Source organism: Zeus faber (genome assembly GCF_960531495.2).
Source record: "Zeus faber genome assembly, chromosome: 11".
In the NCBI taxonomy this organism is placed as follows: domain Eukaryota; kingdom Metazoa; phylum Chordata; class Actinopteri; order Zeiformes; family Zeidae; genus Zeus; species Zeus faber.
In genome coordinates, this window is record NC_137205.1 from 21845063 (window position 1) to 21864301 (window position 19239).

The 19239-nt window shown below is 47.3% G+C and overlaps 1 protein-coding gene across 1 annotated transcript in view; it reads left to right on the forward strand.

Annotated features, from left to right (window-relative positions):
• Positions 1–19239, forward strand: part of LOC307236447 (shisa family member 6) — a gene marked incomplete at both ends in the record, with an annotated part of 62973 nt that overhangs the window by 5355 nt on the left and 38379 nt on the right. The window contains 3 exons of the mRNA XM_080008872.1: positions 96–253; positions 7158–7253; positions 7894–7962. Of these exons, the coding sequence (XP_079864998.1) occupies positions 96–253; positions 7158–7253; positions 7894–7962 (323 nt within the window). The remainder of the gene's footprint in view (positions 1–95; positions 254–7157; positions 7254–7893; positions 7963–19239) is intronic.

Consider the following 19239-nt stretch of genomic DNA (forward strand, 5'->3'; position numbering starts at 1 on the left):
ACGTTTTTTTTGTGATTGGGAAATGGGGGGGGAAACAAAAAAAAAAAAAAAAAAAGTTTTTAATTAGTTTTCTCTCATCTGTGTGTTATTTCCAGAGCCCTGGCGGACATTTTGAAGCAACAAGGGCCCATTCCGATCTCTCAGTACGAGGATGAAAACATCGCGGCGATGGACGGCTCGCCCAAAGATGACGCCCTGATCAGGACCTCCAAGAACCACTACACACCAGTTCACGGCCACGTGTCCAACCACGGTAAGGACGCTGCTAAATCCAGCAAAAGACGGACGAGGTTATGATGTGACTTGTTGCCTATACCTCGCTTCCCACTATTACTCGAATAGCTGGAGCGATGTTTGGCTTTCGACACAGGCTGTGTGCAAGCAAAGAGAAGCCCGGCTGGAGATACGTTTTATATGAAAATCCCTGTTGTTTGTCCATTGCAATCGGCATTTAGCCGTCAGAAATGCCCAAATCTTACTGATACCAAGGGGCTAAATCGTGGTTGGAAGAGGGGGGACACCGTCCATCCACCTTCAATAATTAGATAAATTAAGAGATAAGAAAGATGTTTTAGTATTTTTCTATATGGGCTTTTTGGAACAAAGGGATCGATCTCATTGATATCTTTGAGATCTCGTTGATATCTTTGAGGACTCCTGCCAAACTCCCATCATCAGAACGGCTGAACATTTTTTAATCCAACATCATTTAGCAGACGCTTTTGTCCAAAGCGGCTTACGATCATCCATACACCGATGGACGCAGCCACCTGGGGAAATTGGGGGTTAAGTGTTGTGCTCAAGGACACTACAGCACGCTAGCAGGAGGAGCTGGGGTCAAACCGGCAACCTGGGTTACTAGATGACCCGCTCTAACTCCTGAGCCCATTTTGCTGTACGGTGGCCAAGTGAGCCGTAGTGTGATGAACCTCAGTTCCATTAATTTCTGTTGCACGGCTCTGAGTGTAATTACGGTACTATCTACAGCCCTCATTCCATAGTAATGGGTGAAGTGGCATGATTATAGCCTGGATTCCTCCAAACCTGCATGCGGCGTCAAACATTCAGAATTCCTCCAGATGTTCGACCCCTCATACAAAAAAAAAAAAAAAAAAACTCACTTGAATAACTCCGCTCAGAATTAGTTTGAAACCCCCCGCTGGTGGAACCGTCGCCGGCTCACGTCTGACAAACGTACGCCCGAGCTAAGCAGTTTTGTCCAGAGTTCTGCTGCGGCGGAATGTGCAGCGTGGGGAGGTCCGTGCGGCGGGAGCGGCTCTCCGCTCTCATTATCTGAAGCGCCGGCTGCGTTTGACTGACGCCCACCGAAATAGACTGAGTGACGGGAGGCGCTGCTCCAGTATTTTCTCTAAGCCGGGCTTAAGCGGAGACGTATAGCAATTTAAAGTGCGAAGCCCCGCGCCGGGTGTCCCATAAGCCTACTCAGCATTGGCTAAAAATTGAGATTCAAATTAACATCCCCTTCTGCCGGAGACGCAGAGATGCTTTTTTGTTCCGGGATATTTCTGTTCTGCCGAGGGGGGTTTATCCGCTGTGTGGAGCCGTGCTCTGGGGGAGCAAGGCGCCCGTTAAGTGCCCCAGTGCGGTGTCCCAGATTCACTCCGGTGTCAAAGTGAACCCGACCCAAAATATAACATCCCATCACACCCGGCGGAGGCGATTCACGAGCGCACCAAGAAAGAGAGCGGTCGTTCGCGGATTTACATTCCCCGCCGTCGGCTCTTCCCCCGCGGCTTTTAAACACCGAATTCAGACGATGGAGTGTGAACGCAAACGCGTTGCATGACATCATTTCGAGGACGCATTCATCATCAGCGACTTGAAAATGAGCGCATTTGTCCTTGGTCCTGCGGTCGGCAGTACATCACCGACGCTGTCGTCGAAGCCTTCGGTGTGACCGACCGCGATCGGTCACACGGGTTTTTATTGTGATAACACGCAGAGGGAGAGGGAGGCGTCCGTTCGGAGGAAACAAAAACTGCGATGAGGCCAGGTCCCCGGCCCCCGGAGGGGCTGTTCGGCCATTTTTTTATTCGGATATTCGGGCCGGACGGATGAGGAGGGCCGCGCCCGGGACGACCGACCCCAGCCCTTGTCGCGGTGGCGTCACTAGATCCGTGTTTTGCGACCGCGAGGGCGGGGCCAGAGCTCGCCAGGGGCACCCGCCAACTGTATTCCAAATTCCACTTTGAAAAATGAATAAATAAATGGGCATTAGCTCGAGTGTTGCAAGATCAAACCTGCCCGGCGGCGCCCGTTCACTGGATTGACCTGTTCCAGCCATAACAGCAGCCGTCGGGTTTCACTCAGCGAGCGGCGACTGTCCGTCAGCCACGAAGGTTTGGACTCCTTCTCGGTTGGATGCGGTTGGTTCACCGCACGGCGGGGCGAGGGGAGGACTCCCGGCGAACGATGAACGACATTTTGTGATTTTTCACTTTGCGAATCGAAGGCTCTCCGGCCGGAGCGGCTCCCGGCTCCCCCGGAGCTCCTTTGAGAGATTTGTCGAGAACGAATCGCTGGCGGAGCCTTGCGTGGCGATAAGCAGGCCATAATAATAAGCACAGCTGTAGGTAAATTTTTGGCGGCTTAGCAGGGCAGCGGTGTAGTGCCGCGGGATTATCGCTGTGACAGAAAGAAGATTGGGGAAACAGTGCATTATGGGGTGTGAAAAGGAGGAGAGACGTGGAGAGACGCAGATGGAGTTTGGAGCATAAACACTGGTTGTATTGACGGAGGGACAGTTTGGATTGAAAGGCGGAAGAAAGCGGCAGCGACCAGGACGGGACCAGCGGCGGGAACCTGCGATAAACGATCCTTTATCGTTAATCGCCGCTTAGGGAAAAACGATCAGGAAGCCAAGCGACCGCATCTCAGTCAGAATCGACGACTTTAAGTCGCTGGATCAGTTTAGCGACGGGTTCGACATCCTTTTATTGATTTGTTTGATTTCATTAGAGAGCCACAATTAGCGGCGGGGACGGGATCGTCGGCACGGACGGTGAATCCATACGCTCAGAGATCGGGATTCAAACGCAGTGGAAATGATGGAAGCGGCCACTCAAACAGGAAGTGGAAAGCGCGCGCGCACACACACACACACACACACACACACACACACACACACACACACACACACACACACACACACACACACACACACACACACACACAGACTGACTTGGATGACTACAATCAAAATGAAGAAGTGAGATATCCACCAGTTGGTAATTTAGTGAAGAAATGACAGTGGCGATTGTATTTCCAAACGATTCACTCACCGTGAATGTGTTTTATTTATTCATTTTTTATTTTTTGCCTCCACAGCAGTGGAAACTTTCGTGAACATTATGGGATGCAATTGGCTAAAACATGTTGATGGTGAGATTACTTCTTGTTATTATTAATGTTATTCCCAAACCAGCAGCACCAAATGTGACTGACTTGGACGGGGGCTTTGGCGGTCGGGCCTCGTGTGGTCGTTGGTTCTGGAGGTTTGGGATCGTTTTACGATGCAGCGTTGGTTAGAGCGAGGACTCTGCTTGGATCAGGGTTGGGCGAACACGGATTTTGGGTTTGGCTCCCTGCTGTTTTTTGCCTAGGGAGCCTGAGCGATACAAAACGGTATATACCTAAATCACAGGGCAGATATTTGGAAAGACAGCTAGAAAGTGGATATTAGAGCTGGATCATAGACGGGAGATGGACCGGTGACACCACGGAGTCTATAAGGTCCTCATCGTTCTATCACCAGGCCGTTTAGGTGAAGAGACAATTTTGTTTTTTTAAAAAGGAACACGACCTGAGCTGCCGATAACACACTGTTATACATCCCAGCGTGCAGCAGAACCCAGAGTTCCCAGAGTGGTACCGGTGGATAAGTCACATCTCTATGCAATAATGGCAGAAAAATTATAAAAAAGACAAGTACATTTTCGCTTTACTTTTGTTGCTTCATCCATAAAAGTAAATTAGCTAAAGTATATTTTTTCACAATTTATTAGAAAATAAAATAATCATAATATTATATTAAATTATATTATTTCATATGATATGATCTGATATGATATTATCTTATTTGATATGTTATGATATTATATTAGATGTACCGATAATTCAAATTTTTCCAGGTGCTTTGTGTTTCAAAAGGTTCCCATTACCATCTGGCAGACTCCATGGCATAATTAATGATTGTTGAAATTGGATTTGACATCAGACTGACACATTCACACAGCATTTAGAATATATAAAAAAAAAAAAACACCCGTTGTATTACTTACAATTAGTTTACTATTAATCTAGTTTGCAATTCTATTCAATTCATTCCCGGTGAAATGAAAGTTCTCAATATTTCCACTTCCAATTTGGTTCCACTCAGTCCCCTTTCCGAAATGTCCAGTACGTACACATCTCCATCTCCTCCTCGGCCGTTTCACATTTTCTTCTGGAGCAAGAGGGCGATGGGGAAACGGGAGATGTTTTTTCCTTTCCCTTGTCTTTGGCATTTCCCCCCTGATTCGCCTCTATTTAGACTTTTGAGTTGTATCTGCGACCCCCCCCCCCCGCCGTGGTGCACGAATCCAGAAGGCGTGATTTCTCCAAATGCCAAATTGTGTCTGTTTGGTCACGTGCATGTCCGTTGTGCTTGCTGCGTGTGTTACAACGTGGTGCTGGTGGTGGTGCTGGTGGTGCTATTGCACGGAGGAACGTCTTCTGAATGTGAAAGCAGAACAGCAGGCCGGAGAGAGAGAGAGAGAAGCCGAGGAGGAGGAGGAGGAGGAGGAGAGAATAACAAGCGATGTCCAGGCCTGGGGGTCTGGAGGCTCGCAGGGGAGGACGTGATTCACATTCCAGTTTCGTTTTATCAAAAAAAAAAAAACATTTTCCAATTGACAACTTTGTTTTTTTTTTTTTTTGATATTTCATCAGAAACATGATGAAATACCTCTGGAGTGGAGTGGAATGATTTCATGAAAAGTCCCCTTTCAGCCTCCCGGATTCTAAACTGTATTCTTCTTGATCTAAATTTTTTTCATCATAAAAATGTGTTAAAAAAATATCTAAAATAAAAGTCCCCTTGCTGATGCCTAATAAATGTTTCATAGAAAAATAGGAATCAGTTAATACTGCTGGTCTCCAGTTTATCTAGAGTGAAACCATTATTTTCTATGCAACGTAAAAATATTTGGAACAATTATTGGTTGAGATAAAACTAAAAATGAACTTTTTCCATTTTCTGTCCAGCAGCTTACATCCTGCCTGAGGTCTGTGGGAGGCTTTGCTTAGAGCACGCTGAGGTCAGGAGTTGAGACTATTTAGAACAGCGATGTTCAAAGTGGATGGCCACAGCAGCCTGTTTGTTGTTTAAATGTCTCTTTAAATTGTTTAAAAGAAAAAAAAAAAAAAATCGAAAAAGCTCGTATTTACCCTTTATACGGTACCCAAATCGATAAAACAGCATCTGATGATTTCCCGATTTGTGATGTATTTTTAAAGATTTTCAACGATGTTCGTTTTTAAATTAAAAAAAAAAATATATATATACAGTATATACTGTATATTCATTGCCAATTATGTCACAGCCCACTTGCAGTACACTTTTAGACCACTAGGGGAGTAGCAACCCACAGGTTGAAAATCGCTTTTGATTTGTCATCTCTTTAAGATGTATATGATGCAGTAACCTGTGATTTGTTTTTTCAGTGATCACATTTTGGGGGTCCTTGGCATGAGAATAGAAACCCCTGTATGAGGACATCCATCCATACGTTCGATGAACTGCGTATTATTATTATACTTATTATTATTATTATTATTATTATTATTATTTGGAATAACTTTGCCTGTAGAGCGCTGGCTGAGGTTTAAAAGCCTAAAAGTGGTTGAAAGCCACACCATGTCGTGTGCGCGGACACATTTCCTAAATATTACACGATTGCGACACAAGTCAGCGTACTAGCGCCTCGCTTTCATATGTTTTGCCTCATCGCCAAGGGGAGTCCCCGCAACAGAAATGGCCCCCGGGGTCCCGGTAACCACTTTGCAGTTTAATTTCCGGCGTTAAGGAGAAAAAAAAAAAAAAGCAGACAACAATGGCGGACGAGCCTCGGAGCGTAAGCGGGCGTCGCAGCTGGGAGCGATGGCGCCCCCCGGTGTTCCGTCTCATTACGATGGTTTGACATGCTGTTCGATCGCGCCTTCCGGGGCCCGAAGGTTTCGCGTGACGCCGCTGGCTTTGAAGTGTCTCCGCGGAGACGGGGGCGTTTAACCGTTTGCCAGCTAATGCCGAGCGAGAATAACGGGAATTGGACGCGGGCGCGGAGCGGGAGACGGAACTTTTTTTTGTTGTTGTTTTTTTCGTGGTTTTTTTTTCTGTCTTGGATCCAAATAGACGGGCGATGCTCAAAAGGATGCTGAGCGACGTCGACGCTTTTGATCCGACGTCCGCCGCTGGAGATGGATGATGTTAACAGCAAAAAAGGAGAGAGGGAAAGAAAGAAAGAAAGAAAGAAGGAAGGAAAGAAAGAAGGAAGGATAGAAAGACATTTTTGGAGCCGGGGGGGGGCAAACTTACCTCGCTCTTTAATTGCTGGTCACACTCAAAAATGGAGACATATTGTGAAATGAAGTGAACTGAACTGAGGGAGGTCAGAGGGATCTCTACCGTATATTTCCAATATAATTCATGTAATTCATATTTCCAATTGGAATGGGAGTTGCCCCCCCCCCACCCCCACACGGGGCAGTTCGGTTGAGGTTGAGGTGTTTGCGAACATGTCAATCTGAGCTCATGATGCTATCTGCTGCACGCCCACATCCAATCCCCGGCATTCAAGGCGTCAAACTGATCGTCGAGTCCATTGTCTCTGATTTTCGTCGGGCGAGAGCTACCGGAAGATGTCTTTGCCACGGAAGACTACTTTAGACGCCTATATTTCGAGGAATATAATAACACGAGAGCCCTCTAAATCCCCCCGTCATCTATCCGAAACCGTGGCTAATGCTTTGGAGGGGGAATCGGGTGCGGTAACTTCCGTTCCGCGTACTGACGTAAACGCGGTGCGGTTCCTCTTCTGGGCTTGAAGCCGTTGCTGCTGGACGTTCCAACGACACGCGCCTTTGGTTTTCCTCCACAGGGCACTACGGGAAGGAGAATTTCCGCAGCGGAGGCCAAGACATGCACAACTTTATTTCTTCGGGGTTCGTCACGCTGGGACGCGGCCACTTGAAAGGTGAGGTCCAATCCATGTTGACTTGTCGCGGTTGAACGGTCATTTGTTGTTTATTTAAGAATCATCAAAATCCATGGGTTCCTATCATGGCCCCTCATCCCATTTTCAAACGTAGGGTCATCTAGTATTCTTTTCAGCAGCAAATCTAATGGAAAATTCCAAAAACAGAATGCAATAAAAACACGGTTTAATGTTGTTGCGTCATCGCTGATGGTGCCGAAAAATTCATTATTGATATCAGGAATACGGTGCTCCTGCTCTGCCGGGCTCTAATCAGCCGCTCGATTCGGAGCTGTGCAAATTCAAGCATAAAGGAAGATAAAGACATTAAAAGCGAAAAACAAAACCACTGAGTCGTTTCATCTTAACACTATCGCTCCTTGGAATTAGGACACACGACCCGTCATTGTCAACTGTAATGTGTCTGGTGTCAATGCCAAATTCCAGATTCCTTTTCACCCCACGTATTCAATTTGATAAGCCTTGACTGCGTTGTTGGCCCGAGAGCAAAGCGTTGATTCCCGTCTCTCTCTCGCTCTCTCGCTCTCTCTCTCTCTCTCTCTCCCCCTCTGTCTGTCTCTCTCTCTCTCTGTCGCTCTCTTTCTCTCTCTCTCTCTCTCCCTCTTGCGTCTCTCCCCAGCCCAACACTCGGTGGACGAATTGGGACAGATGTCGTGGCAGGGAGACCTGGACGTCCCAATTTCCTACAGTAGGTAGCGCGGGGGGCGGGGGTGGGGGTTGGTTGGGGGTTGGGTGGGGGTGGGAGGGGGGGGAGCAGCCGCACAGCTGTGTTTTCTGCTTTCACCTGATAAGGAAATGAAAAAATAAATAAATAAATAAATAGAACTCTCTCACCTCATGAAGAAGGGAAGTGTCCCGAGCTGATAATGCGGGGAGCCGGTGGGGTGTCTCCGGGGGGGGTGGAGTTTTAACCCCCTGGGGAAGTTCAGATTGGGGCAGGTGTCTCTCTGCTCTGACTGCGTGGCCACGGATTAAAAAGACTTTTTGAGAAGCCCCCCCCCCCCCCCGGTAAAGGGTTATGGTAAGCCGTCCTTACCGCATTTAGTTGACCGCCGTTGGGTGTCGGGGCGTGCCCGATCGACCCGAAGGTGTCGCCGTGCACGCCCTCCAGTAAACGCTCTCTTTTCCTCTGAAGGTAAGTGCAGGCGTTGGCGTGAACGGCGCTCGCTCTGACGCGCTTCTGTCCAAAGTGATCGTTTGGGGGAACAAGGCTTGGGAGCTGGACGCCTCCAAACGGTAGAGCAGGGGTTTTGGGTGGAGGTGGTCTTTGAAGAAACAAACTTGTCACAATATATATATTTATATATATTTTTTTTTTGGACGGGGGAGGCGGCAGCAGCCTTCCCAAGGCTGTTTCTGTTGCCGGACGCCTGTTAGTTGCCATGTTCCTTCTGCCTGACGGCCGCCTGTGCCTGTCACTTCAAAGTGGAGGTCCTGTCAGCATCACCCCTCCATGTCTCAGTTTAACAGCTGGCTGTCAGCAGCCGCTCGGCCGCCTCCTCCGCCCGCCGCCCGCCACCCTCCGCCCGCCGCCCTCCGCCCTCCGCGCCCAGACTGACAGATGTGCCCGGCGCCACTACCCGACCGCGCTCCGCGTCCTTTTCTTCCATATCTGTCGTACAAACAAGTCGTATGTCATAACCGCACCGTCCGTGTCACCACGGTTACCCCTGGGACTCACAATATCACGGTATATTGATTGACCTGTACTGGATATGGAGGATTTGGCTGTTTTGTCTGGAATGTCAATGACTATAAACGAGTATTGCTTTTTAGGAATCACTACCCATTCTTTCTTGAGATCTAAGACCATGAATCTATAGACGCGCAGCAAGATCTGTGCCCCGGTAACCCCGGTAACCGCGACAGGTAGGGCGGATGTACAGTGCGAGTCGGCAGGGATGGGGAACGTGACCATCGCTGGCCGACCAGGCCGTCAAGCCGGCGGCCCGTGGTGAGGAAGCAGAAGACGGACGGGGAGTGCGGTTCACCGATGTGCGCGAACCCGGCGAACCGGCAACACCCGCCAATGTGGGTTTACCGGGATCCGGGGCTGTGAGAGTGGGCAGGGACGGGGTTAACATTCCGTGCCCCGTTGTTCGGCGTGAGAGCGGCTGTTCCCTTGAATAAACAAGGTTTCCGCCACCGTCCTGCAGATAACAAAAATCCATATCCTCGGGATGACAAGAGATGGACACAATGCGGAAAAAAAAGGTGAAAACGAAGTTGGGGAAAAAAAGCGTTGAAAATATTTAAAAAAAACGGACAGTACACAGACACAGCTACTGGATTTCAGTTTGCCATGTTATGATTTGAGCATATTTTATAATGCTAAATGCAGTGCCTTGGAGGGTTTCTGGACAATATTTATACTTGTCTTGAGTTGTTCATTGATTTCCATTAAACATACATGTGCATATTTTTCCTCTCCCATGTTGATAAGAGTATTAAACACTTGAAAAACATCCCTTTAAGGTACATGTTTTGCGATTCGCGATTAATCGCGATGGACTGTCGACAATCCCACGATTAATCGCGATCAAATATTTGAATCGATTGACAGCCCTAGTTTCATCACATCTGCAAGAAGTACCCGGACCTATTACCGAAGTAAAAGTACAAATACCATGACGCGAAGTGTAAAAAATTAATTTAATTTTCTATTTTAGTAACAGGATAAAGGTGCTTGCCCCTATATGTGTATTAATAGTGAACGTGTGCGTTAGCGGGAAACAAAGAGTTAAATATAACCTCGCTGTCGGGTCAGTCCAAAGCCTTCATCCTCCGTAATACACACCTCCTTCAAAGCACTTTCCCTTTATCCTCAGTGCACTCACACACACGCACCCCCACGCGCGCACACACACACACACACACACACACACACACACACACACACACACACACACACACACACACACACACTTTCCTCGTGTACGTCGACCCGTCTGGCAGAGTGACTCTGCGAGGCTGGAGCCAAGGATGGAAGAGAGTGATTTATATACGATAGCACCGAGCGCCGTGTGAGGGTTCGTTCGTCCATTTCCATCCATCCATCCTTCTGTCCATCCTCTCTCTCTCTCTCTCTCTCTCTCTCTCTCGCTCTCTCTCTGTCTCTGTCTCTGTCTCTCTCTCTGATGGATCGGGAGCGCAGACGCTGACTTCGGGGCCGTCTGGGATTATTTGACAGAAGTCTAGGCAGCTGTCTCGCTGGAAATGCCCCCCGAGACCCACCGCGCGTTGGCTCAGATGCCAAACGAACGCGGCATTGATCTGGAGCAGTGGAGACGCAATCCTGAATTACCGCCGAATAAAAGAACGGTTCTTCTTCCCCTTCCCGCTTCTGTACGTCGTCAAATGGACGACAGGTGTGAGCGCGGTTAGGCTTTCGGGTTAGGCCGGTCATGTACCCGACGTTACCCCAAATCAACCGAGGTGATCCCCGGGTACTTCATGGGCCACAGTGCATCAGCCACGCTCCCAACGCGGGACACGAGTTATACCTCGACCGACCTTTTCCTGTTCAAATTTGCCTTGCAAAACCCCCCCCCCCCCCAAAAAAAAAAGTGTGAGGAGGTTAAACCACCCCCCCCCCCTTTTGTGCGTTTTGGTAGACATCTCCCAGATATCTTGTGTACAAACACAACCCCTCGTCCCGAGGGGCAATTCGTCTCTCCCTCTCTCTCCCTGTAGCATCCACTGATGTGCATCCTGCTTAATTACTTTTTCATGAGTTGCTCCCCGTTTTCATCCCCAGGGAATTGCTCCCCCCCCCCCACCCACCCCCACCCCCCACCCTCCGTTTCCCAATCCACTTAAGGTGACCTTGTCTTATTGGGACGCGCTGCTGCAGTGCTCCCACCTCCCCATGCTGGAATCCCTTCGGGGCTGTGGCGTGTGCGTGTGTGTGTGTGTGTACGTTCGCGTGTGTGTGCGCGTGTGTGTGCCCGTGTGTGTGTGTGTGTGTGTGTGTGTGTGTGTGTGTGCGAGCGCGAGAGGGAGAGAGAACAAATGGCATCCGGGAAAGGTTAAAGTACGCCAAGTAGGGATCACTCGCACAATTTACTCCAATTTTCCGCCGTCATCGGGGGCCCTTTTTTTGCACTTGAACTGCTCGCGCGGAGGGGAAAACCAGTAACTGTATCCCCCCCCCCCGTGAGGCCAGGTCGGGCGAAGACAGACACCTGTGGCTCGTCTCTGTTAAGCCTTTAAAAAGGGTTGAGCCCTGAAGGCCTAAAGCACAATTATTGTCTTCAGAGGTGCTCGTCCTAAACAAAAGGGAAAAATCTCTGAGCAAAGTTTCTCGTGCGGGAGTTTGCTTTCAAAGGCTTCAAACGCTCCTACCCTGGAAAGTCTACGTGCTCGGTCATCAGTGGCACCACAGAAGATCAGTTTATTCGATTAAATTCAATAAAAAATAAAAATAAAAAATCCTCTACAGTAGCTTTCTTGGCAGAGTTAGGGTTAAGTTGGGTTAAGGCTAATACTTTACTTGGATAGTCCAATGTTAATGCTCAACTTGGTATTAACTGACTCAGTTAATACCAAGTTAAAATCAGTTGAGACTCGCAATTGATTTTTATTAATATTCCATTTAATATTAACTTCACATTTGTTCTGCCTCTTTGTGACATATCATTATTTGTTTGAACATTGGGAACTCCCCAGTGCTTAATTTGTGAGGTTGCCGATCCGCCGGGTCGGGGGAGAGAAAAACAGTCATGGAACGTATACACGGGACGCACGGAGGGGGGATCTTAAACTGCCAAGCAGTTGCCATGCGACGAGTCGATCATCAGTCGAAAACCCATCGGTCGACTGAGATCCTTCAAGTCTAGCAGTGTTTTTTCTTTTTGTTTTTCTTTTTCTTTTTTGTGTCCATTACAATAACTAAATAAAACAGGTAGAAGCTTAGAAAATGGACAGGGATAACATTTCAATGAGGCTATAAATGATTATAAATAAGGGGAATCATAAATATATTTTTATATTTGTAATCCGTCCGCGTCCGGACATGGACACAGCTCTCCATGCGCCCTGATGGCAGAGAGCAACACATTGAGCCGTGCCTCGTTCCCCCATATAAAACAAATTAAAACGGGCACGGATGAACAGGGCACGGGGGCAATTGTAAACTCGTTAAGATTAATTTCTGCGCATGGCGAGGGGGCGATCGGGGAGGGATTCACATGACGCCCATATGGAATATTGCCAATGGATTCGCGGCTTTCAGCGCAAGAAGCGTTTGACTCAACTGTTAGTCGACTCACAGCCAGTCAACACTGGGTCGACTTTAGACTATTCAAATAAAGTGTAGCCTTATTCTCAGTTGGTTCATACTTTTAATTTCCTGTCCAGCTTTGTCATTTTCATGTTTCGTCTCCTTGTCCTTTCTTGTCTACTCTTCTCGAGCCCAACTGTTTTTTTATTCTGACCTTGTGGGGGGGGGGGGGTGCCAGACAGTTATTACTGGCCTTCCAAACCTGAACTAGACAGGAAAGTGATGGTCCTCTTTCAAAAGAAAACACAGACTCTCTAAAAGAGGCATCCGCACTTCTACTGACGAGCGAACACATCCAAGTGTTTGTCATTCATGGGTGTTGTGCAAACTTCCGTCAGGAACAGGTAAATGAAAGAAGTACAGACGAGTAGTAAATAAATGCCCATTGTTCATGATGGGCTGTTTTTTACGTGGAATTAGCCGATTCCTTCGATGAACATATAGGGTTTTTTCAAACAATGAATCTTTGTTTGTTTTTTTGTCTTTTTCTCTCCCTTTCACCTGCTACCTCTGGAATACAGAGCTCCTCCCTGACAACCCTTCACTTCTTCCCTTCGCAATACATTATGCAGGCCTGTCAGACGTATTTGTTGATTGAAACCACATTTGAAGGGTCGGCCGGTGTGGAAATGGCGTGTGTGTGTGTGTGTGTGTGTGTGTGTGTGTGTGTGTGTGTGTGTGTGTGTGTGTGTGTGTGTGTGTGTGTGTATGTGTGTATGTGTGTGTGTGTGTGTGTGTGTGTGTGTGTGTGTGTGTTTTTTTAACCACTTTCTTCAACCTGGGTAGGACGGAAGCCTTCGCTGTCTGAATGGATGCCCTGTTTATCGCTCTTAGGAGACTTTATCTCCGTATGGAAATAATCCTCTTTCATTTCACATCACATCCCCTAAACATCCCGAGGTACCTTTTTTTTTTTTTTTTTTTATGTGTGTATATCTTATATAACTGTCTGCCATTAATTGAAATCTGAGGTTTGGGGTGGTCTCATATAACTTGTGTAAATTACCTGTCACTATTTCATTTCAATATAACTTGGCCTTAGAGAGTTAGAAGGATTTCCGCGCCATACAGATAATGTAATTGGTAAATGGGTTTGGTTTGCTTTTGAAGTTGTGACGAGTTGTTTTTTTTTTTGTGATTGATCGATTTATTTATTTTTTATTTTTTATTTTTTTCTATGCAAAGTGTTTACTGAGATGTTTCCAACTCTTTAACGATCATGCAAGGCCCTCCAACTGCACCTGAAATTGCTGTCAGGACCACAGGGACTTTTACGCGGTCGGCTAAGGCCGAGGCAGCGGATAAGCGTTGATGGCGGCCAAACGATCCGTCTCTCTACAATCAAAGTTGTGAATTGAAGGCGACGACGGGGGAGGCGGCGCTCCCTGACATGTGAAATCCTGTTAGGACGCGGATTACAGTTATCTGCACTCCACCTGTCAATGGCTATTACGGAGAGTGGATCAAGGGCATGACAGTGGTGGGTGTGGAAGTGTCTCCGTCAGCACCGCCCCGGAGCCGGGAGCGGCGACCGGCCCCTGAATCAATGCCCCCCCGATTAGTGCCTGCCTCGGCCCGACAGGGGTTAAAGTCCGAGGGGTCCAAGGAAAAATGGACGTAACTGTCAGTATACAGCTTCGGCAAAAGAAATATGCGCACGTTAGTTACATAGTTCTTCATAATAATGGGTTAACAGTAGAACCGCATACCCTATGTCCCAGCATATGGTGGTGATTACTTTTAGTTTAAGAATAATTTGAATGTAATAAGCCATTCCATTCAAATAAATGATGTCACTGATCTTATCTCATAGTGGTGGCACGTATTATTCACTCAAGAAAGGGGTCACGGAGGTTCTTTAAGACACAAAGAGAAGGGGGAGGGTTCACCGAGTACACGGCAGGCTCGGGCCCCAAAGGGAACACGGTGTGGCAGTGGAAGTGACCACCGCCTCATCTGAATACTTAGCAGGAGAAGGTTATTAGCATTGCAAAGCAGCGCGGGCTCCGACACGGCGCTCGGTCCCCTCGCAGACAGAGGCTGAGTGGTTTCCCTTTACACCCCGTACTGTAATCACAAATCAGCCACATCCCAGTCATTCAAATGGCCGAAAACAAACAACTAAAACGACGCAAACATAGGATAATGGCCGAAGATGGGAGGTGCAGTGATAGTGATTGTGTGCAAACACTGGCGGCGGCGATATTTGGAAAAAAAACAAAGCGTTCCCACAAAGCGACGGCAACATATCGAAAACAGAAAAATCGGCGCCGTCATGAGTGATTGAATTTCACACCACGGCAACCGGTGATAAACAAAGCCCGCTCTCGGCGAAACTATAACCCAATTGTGGCGTGAATAACGGGGGACTGCAAGCGACCACAGCGACTGCTCTCACCCAAATATTTTTGAGGTGCCGGAATTTCAATGCGGTGAGCTGGCTCACTGAATAGACCTCCGCCGTCCCTCCGTCACAAGAACAAAGGCAGAACGAATGTGAAGAAAAAAATGTATTTCACGGTGGCGGCGGTGACTGACGTCACCTTTTGCCACATGCCATATTAACACAAGCTTGAAATTTTGGAGCCAGAACTGGTTATTTGTCGGAAATGTATGTAATGACTGTGGAATGGATTGTGTTGTGGCGTGGAATGACGTAGTGAGACATGAAATGCGTAAACACAAAAAATGAAGGCAATAATGGAGCAACCAAACAATTTTCACAAACACACACAGGTACACACACGAACATACAGTAAATATAACTATACATATACACACTCATGCATGAGCATGCACACACACACATACACACACACACACACACACACACACACACACAAAGGTACACACTGTAGCTGTGATCTCGTCCAGGATGGAAAATGTTCTAATTTGCAAAAACAAGAAGAAGCTTAATTCCAAAAATGTTCATGTAGGGAACTGAAAAATACACATACATATATTTACGCCTGCGAGCAAATTAACACATCCCACTCAAAACTCTTGCGAAAACACACGCGTGCACACACACACACACACACACACACACACACACACACACACACACACACACACACACACAGACACACACGCATAGATAGAAATGCAAGCAAATATATACACGACTATACAAGCACATTCAACATGCACACACAAGCACACACACACACACACACACGCACACACACACGCTGTGCTGTATATAATGGAGCAGGTGGAGCAGGCGACATCATTACATGGAGAAACCAGCTCTCGTTCTGGACCCAAATGGTTTGTAATTGTAGCCGTGATGAATCAGGCTTCTCCTCTGCGCTGATGGCCACACCGGTGGATTCCTCCTCTGCTTCATTAAAGGGGACCTTTAATACTTTTCCTTATTTTCTTTCACATATGTAATGTCACAATGTGGGATGTTCATACTGGACGTGTCCAAAGTGTCAAATAATGAGGTAAACTAATGACAAACTAATCCCTGTGAACAAAACGCTCAGGCTTCTCGAAATACACAAATCATAAAAAATTGTGTCTGTTGATTGTCGATATATTAAATTATTATTATCATTATTATTATTTATTCATATTTTTTAATTTAGAGCCCGGAATAAAGCTAAACCACCATTGGCCCACAGAACACCCAACTTGTGCTCAAACTTGAGGCTCAGAACGAAGGGCTTGGCTGCTCATTGGCAATTAAAGCTACACACTGAAACGGCCCCTTTTGGATCAGTCCGGGTTTAGAAGCACGTCACAATGGCTCGAATGCATAATCGGAGTGGTATTTTCGGCAAAACGCTCAAACACGTTTTGTGGACCTCAGATTCTTCAATTAACTTGTGTAAAAAAGGAGAACAATACTCTAGGTCCCCTTTAAGGCCGAAAACACAAATCAAAAATATCAAAAATATATATCCACGGAGGTATCTCGTCAAGCAGGGGCTGATGGGCAGAACGAGGAGGGAGCTCCGGTACATGCTCCCACATCCCATAGCCATAGTATCAGCAGAGAGGAGAAGCTGAGGAGGTTTATTGGTCCAAACACCTTTTTAAAAACGAGTTTGTTTTACCCCATCCGACCAAATGACTCAGTGGATCACACCGGCGTGATTGGATTCAACTGATCTCATCTTTCATGTCAATATAACATTTCATTCTTTAGGGGAAAGTTAGTGTTCAGGCATTTGTAGCCCTTTTTTTAGGAAACCTTAGGTGTGACCAAAGTGGAGAAAACTCCGGGCTGTGGAAGCGCTCCACCTGCAGACGCAGTCCAACCCTGCCCGACGAAGCAGGTTCTCATTTTGAACATTTAAAGTTCGAGTCACTTTCTCCAAGTGTTGCAGAATTGTTTAATTACCGTGAAGCTGCAGCGGAGAGGGCGGGAGGGACAGAGTGAAAAGTGGACGGCAGATAGGGGAAGGAGCGTTGGATGGAACACCAGGGATTTGGAGATGGTAACAGGGTTTGGGGGCAGTGGCCTGTAATGGGAAACATCTATTAAGGATGTTGTAGCGGGCGGCACAGACACTTTGTTTTAGTTCTCATTAGGAGAAGACGCCAGCTGGGTCCGCTGCCCGCTACAATCTTTACTACTTATATTTCTCCATTCGGCACCCATTTATCATCCGCTGAAGAGTTCCATTGGTGATGGGAGGGTTCGGAGAGTAATATAACTGCGGCTTTTAGAGGCTTTCAGACCACATGAGGAAACATTTTTTGCTGCGGCGTCAGGGTGATGGTTTATCTACGACTGTTTCTTTTTCAACTCCGAACTCGGTAGCACGGCGTGACCCCCACCTGTCTTCTTTGTGGCGCGGCGCGTTGCAATTTTCTTTTGTGGAATATACTATATGCTACATATATTTTTCATCAATATTCCTTTGGGGAGGCGCGAGAGAGAGAGAGAGAGAGATGGAGCGAAAGAAAGAAATCAAACGACTCTATGAAACTGTAATGACGCATGCAGCTATCTGATCTCCCTCTTATTGTCGGACTGTAATGTGTCGCAAAGCAGCAGCACTGTCGGGCCAGATCTCGCCCCTGAGCGACTCCGGGCTTCATGGGTGGAGGCGCCTTGGTGAGGACTGGGGGTGGAGGGGGTGTGATATGTGGAGGGTGGGGAGGGGTTTGAGATGTAGCTCTGAGCGCTGGGGCTCAGGACACGTCATATCCCTCCAGCCTCTCTCCAGTTCCAGACGAGGGGCTTGGGGAAAGAAGAAAATGACTGTGGGTGCCGCCAACTGTGAAATTAATTGAACTAGTGATCTGAGGGGTAGGGACCAGCATCTGCCTGGAGGAGGCGCGTGTGCATCCGCGTTTACATTAGCCCACGACAACGGGAACAGCCGGGGCCAGGGGCGGGGGGAGGCAGCCCCCGTGGTCAGCGGCTCCAACAAGATGTCCAGAGATGTCTCCCAACATGGCTGAGTTACCGCCTCGCTGGACTCACCCGGGATGTGTTGTTGCCACACGGCCTGGATCGTTATTTTTAAGGGGGGCAAACATTTTGTATCGTCTGCGGAGCCATCAAAGTCGTACAAGCGACGTGCTTCGTGCGGGATAACATGGCTTAAGAGACCAACTCCACCAGCAAATGGAACGCAATGGAAGCTTCAAAGCAATTGTATCCGTCCATAGAATTTTTACATAATTTCACAAGGTCTGCTTAACGTGTTGATAATGTTTGCAAAACAGAAAAAATGTGATCATATCACATCCAGCCATTATTATGACTAAAATTTCTCTTCAAGCTAAACACAGTATCAAGCCAGCTTGGTGGTGTATAAGGGCCGGTTTATGCAAATAATCTGCATTACAGCCGATCCGTGTCACACCTGGGGCAAGTTGGATTCACTTGTTTTGTACGGTGACTCTTTTTCGCAGAGGAACCCTGTCAGAATGGCATGTTGGACAGATTTCACATTCACGCCGGAGCTACGGAAAATGAATCAAAGGATACGAGACCTTTTTAAATAACCGCCACGGTTGTCCATCAGCGTGTCTGCGCAGATGCATAGATACAATACAATTTAATCTGTGGGGATCCAAGAAATCAATTACGTTGGTGTCAGGTTATGATAAATGTTAGCGGTTCACAGTTACATATTAGTGCTCTTTTGCAATTTATTTTTATTCACTTTTTCTTTTTTTTACATAGCTTTCAAGTGGAGACCCATGATATGGATAGAAGCAAAATAATTAAGTGAGTGGAGATACTTGGAGGGAGGAGAGGGAGTAGGCCAACTCCACCAGTGCATTGCTTTAAGCGCTTGCCGTCCCTGATGTCTCCCAACTATGCAGTGCTGGGCCCCATGGATACAATGCAATCTGCGTTGCCCCACATTAGATAAGTATCCCCGAGCTCTCATCCAGGTCACATTGCACCACAGAGTGCGGCAGGGCGACAAAGACTCCGATTTAGGCCGCGGAAACTCTGCCAATACCGACAAAAGAGCTCTCAGGTCAAAGTGATTGAGGTCAGCAGTAAATGTGCCATCGTTCCAAGTAGATTTTCTCTTTGCATTCGTTCCCTCGCTTGTTCGATGTCGAGAATTGTCTTTAGTGACTCGAGAAAAAAAATAGATCCGACAAACAAAATGGATGATAGAGGAGAGTGTCATCCAGGTTTAAGGGAGTGATGTGAACGAAACTGATTAAGGGTCTCATTGGATCCTCCCCATTAATTTTTCA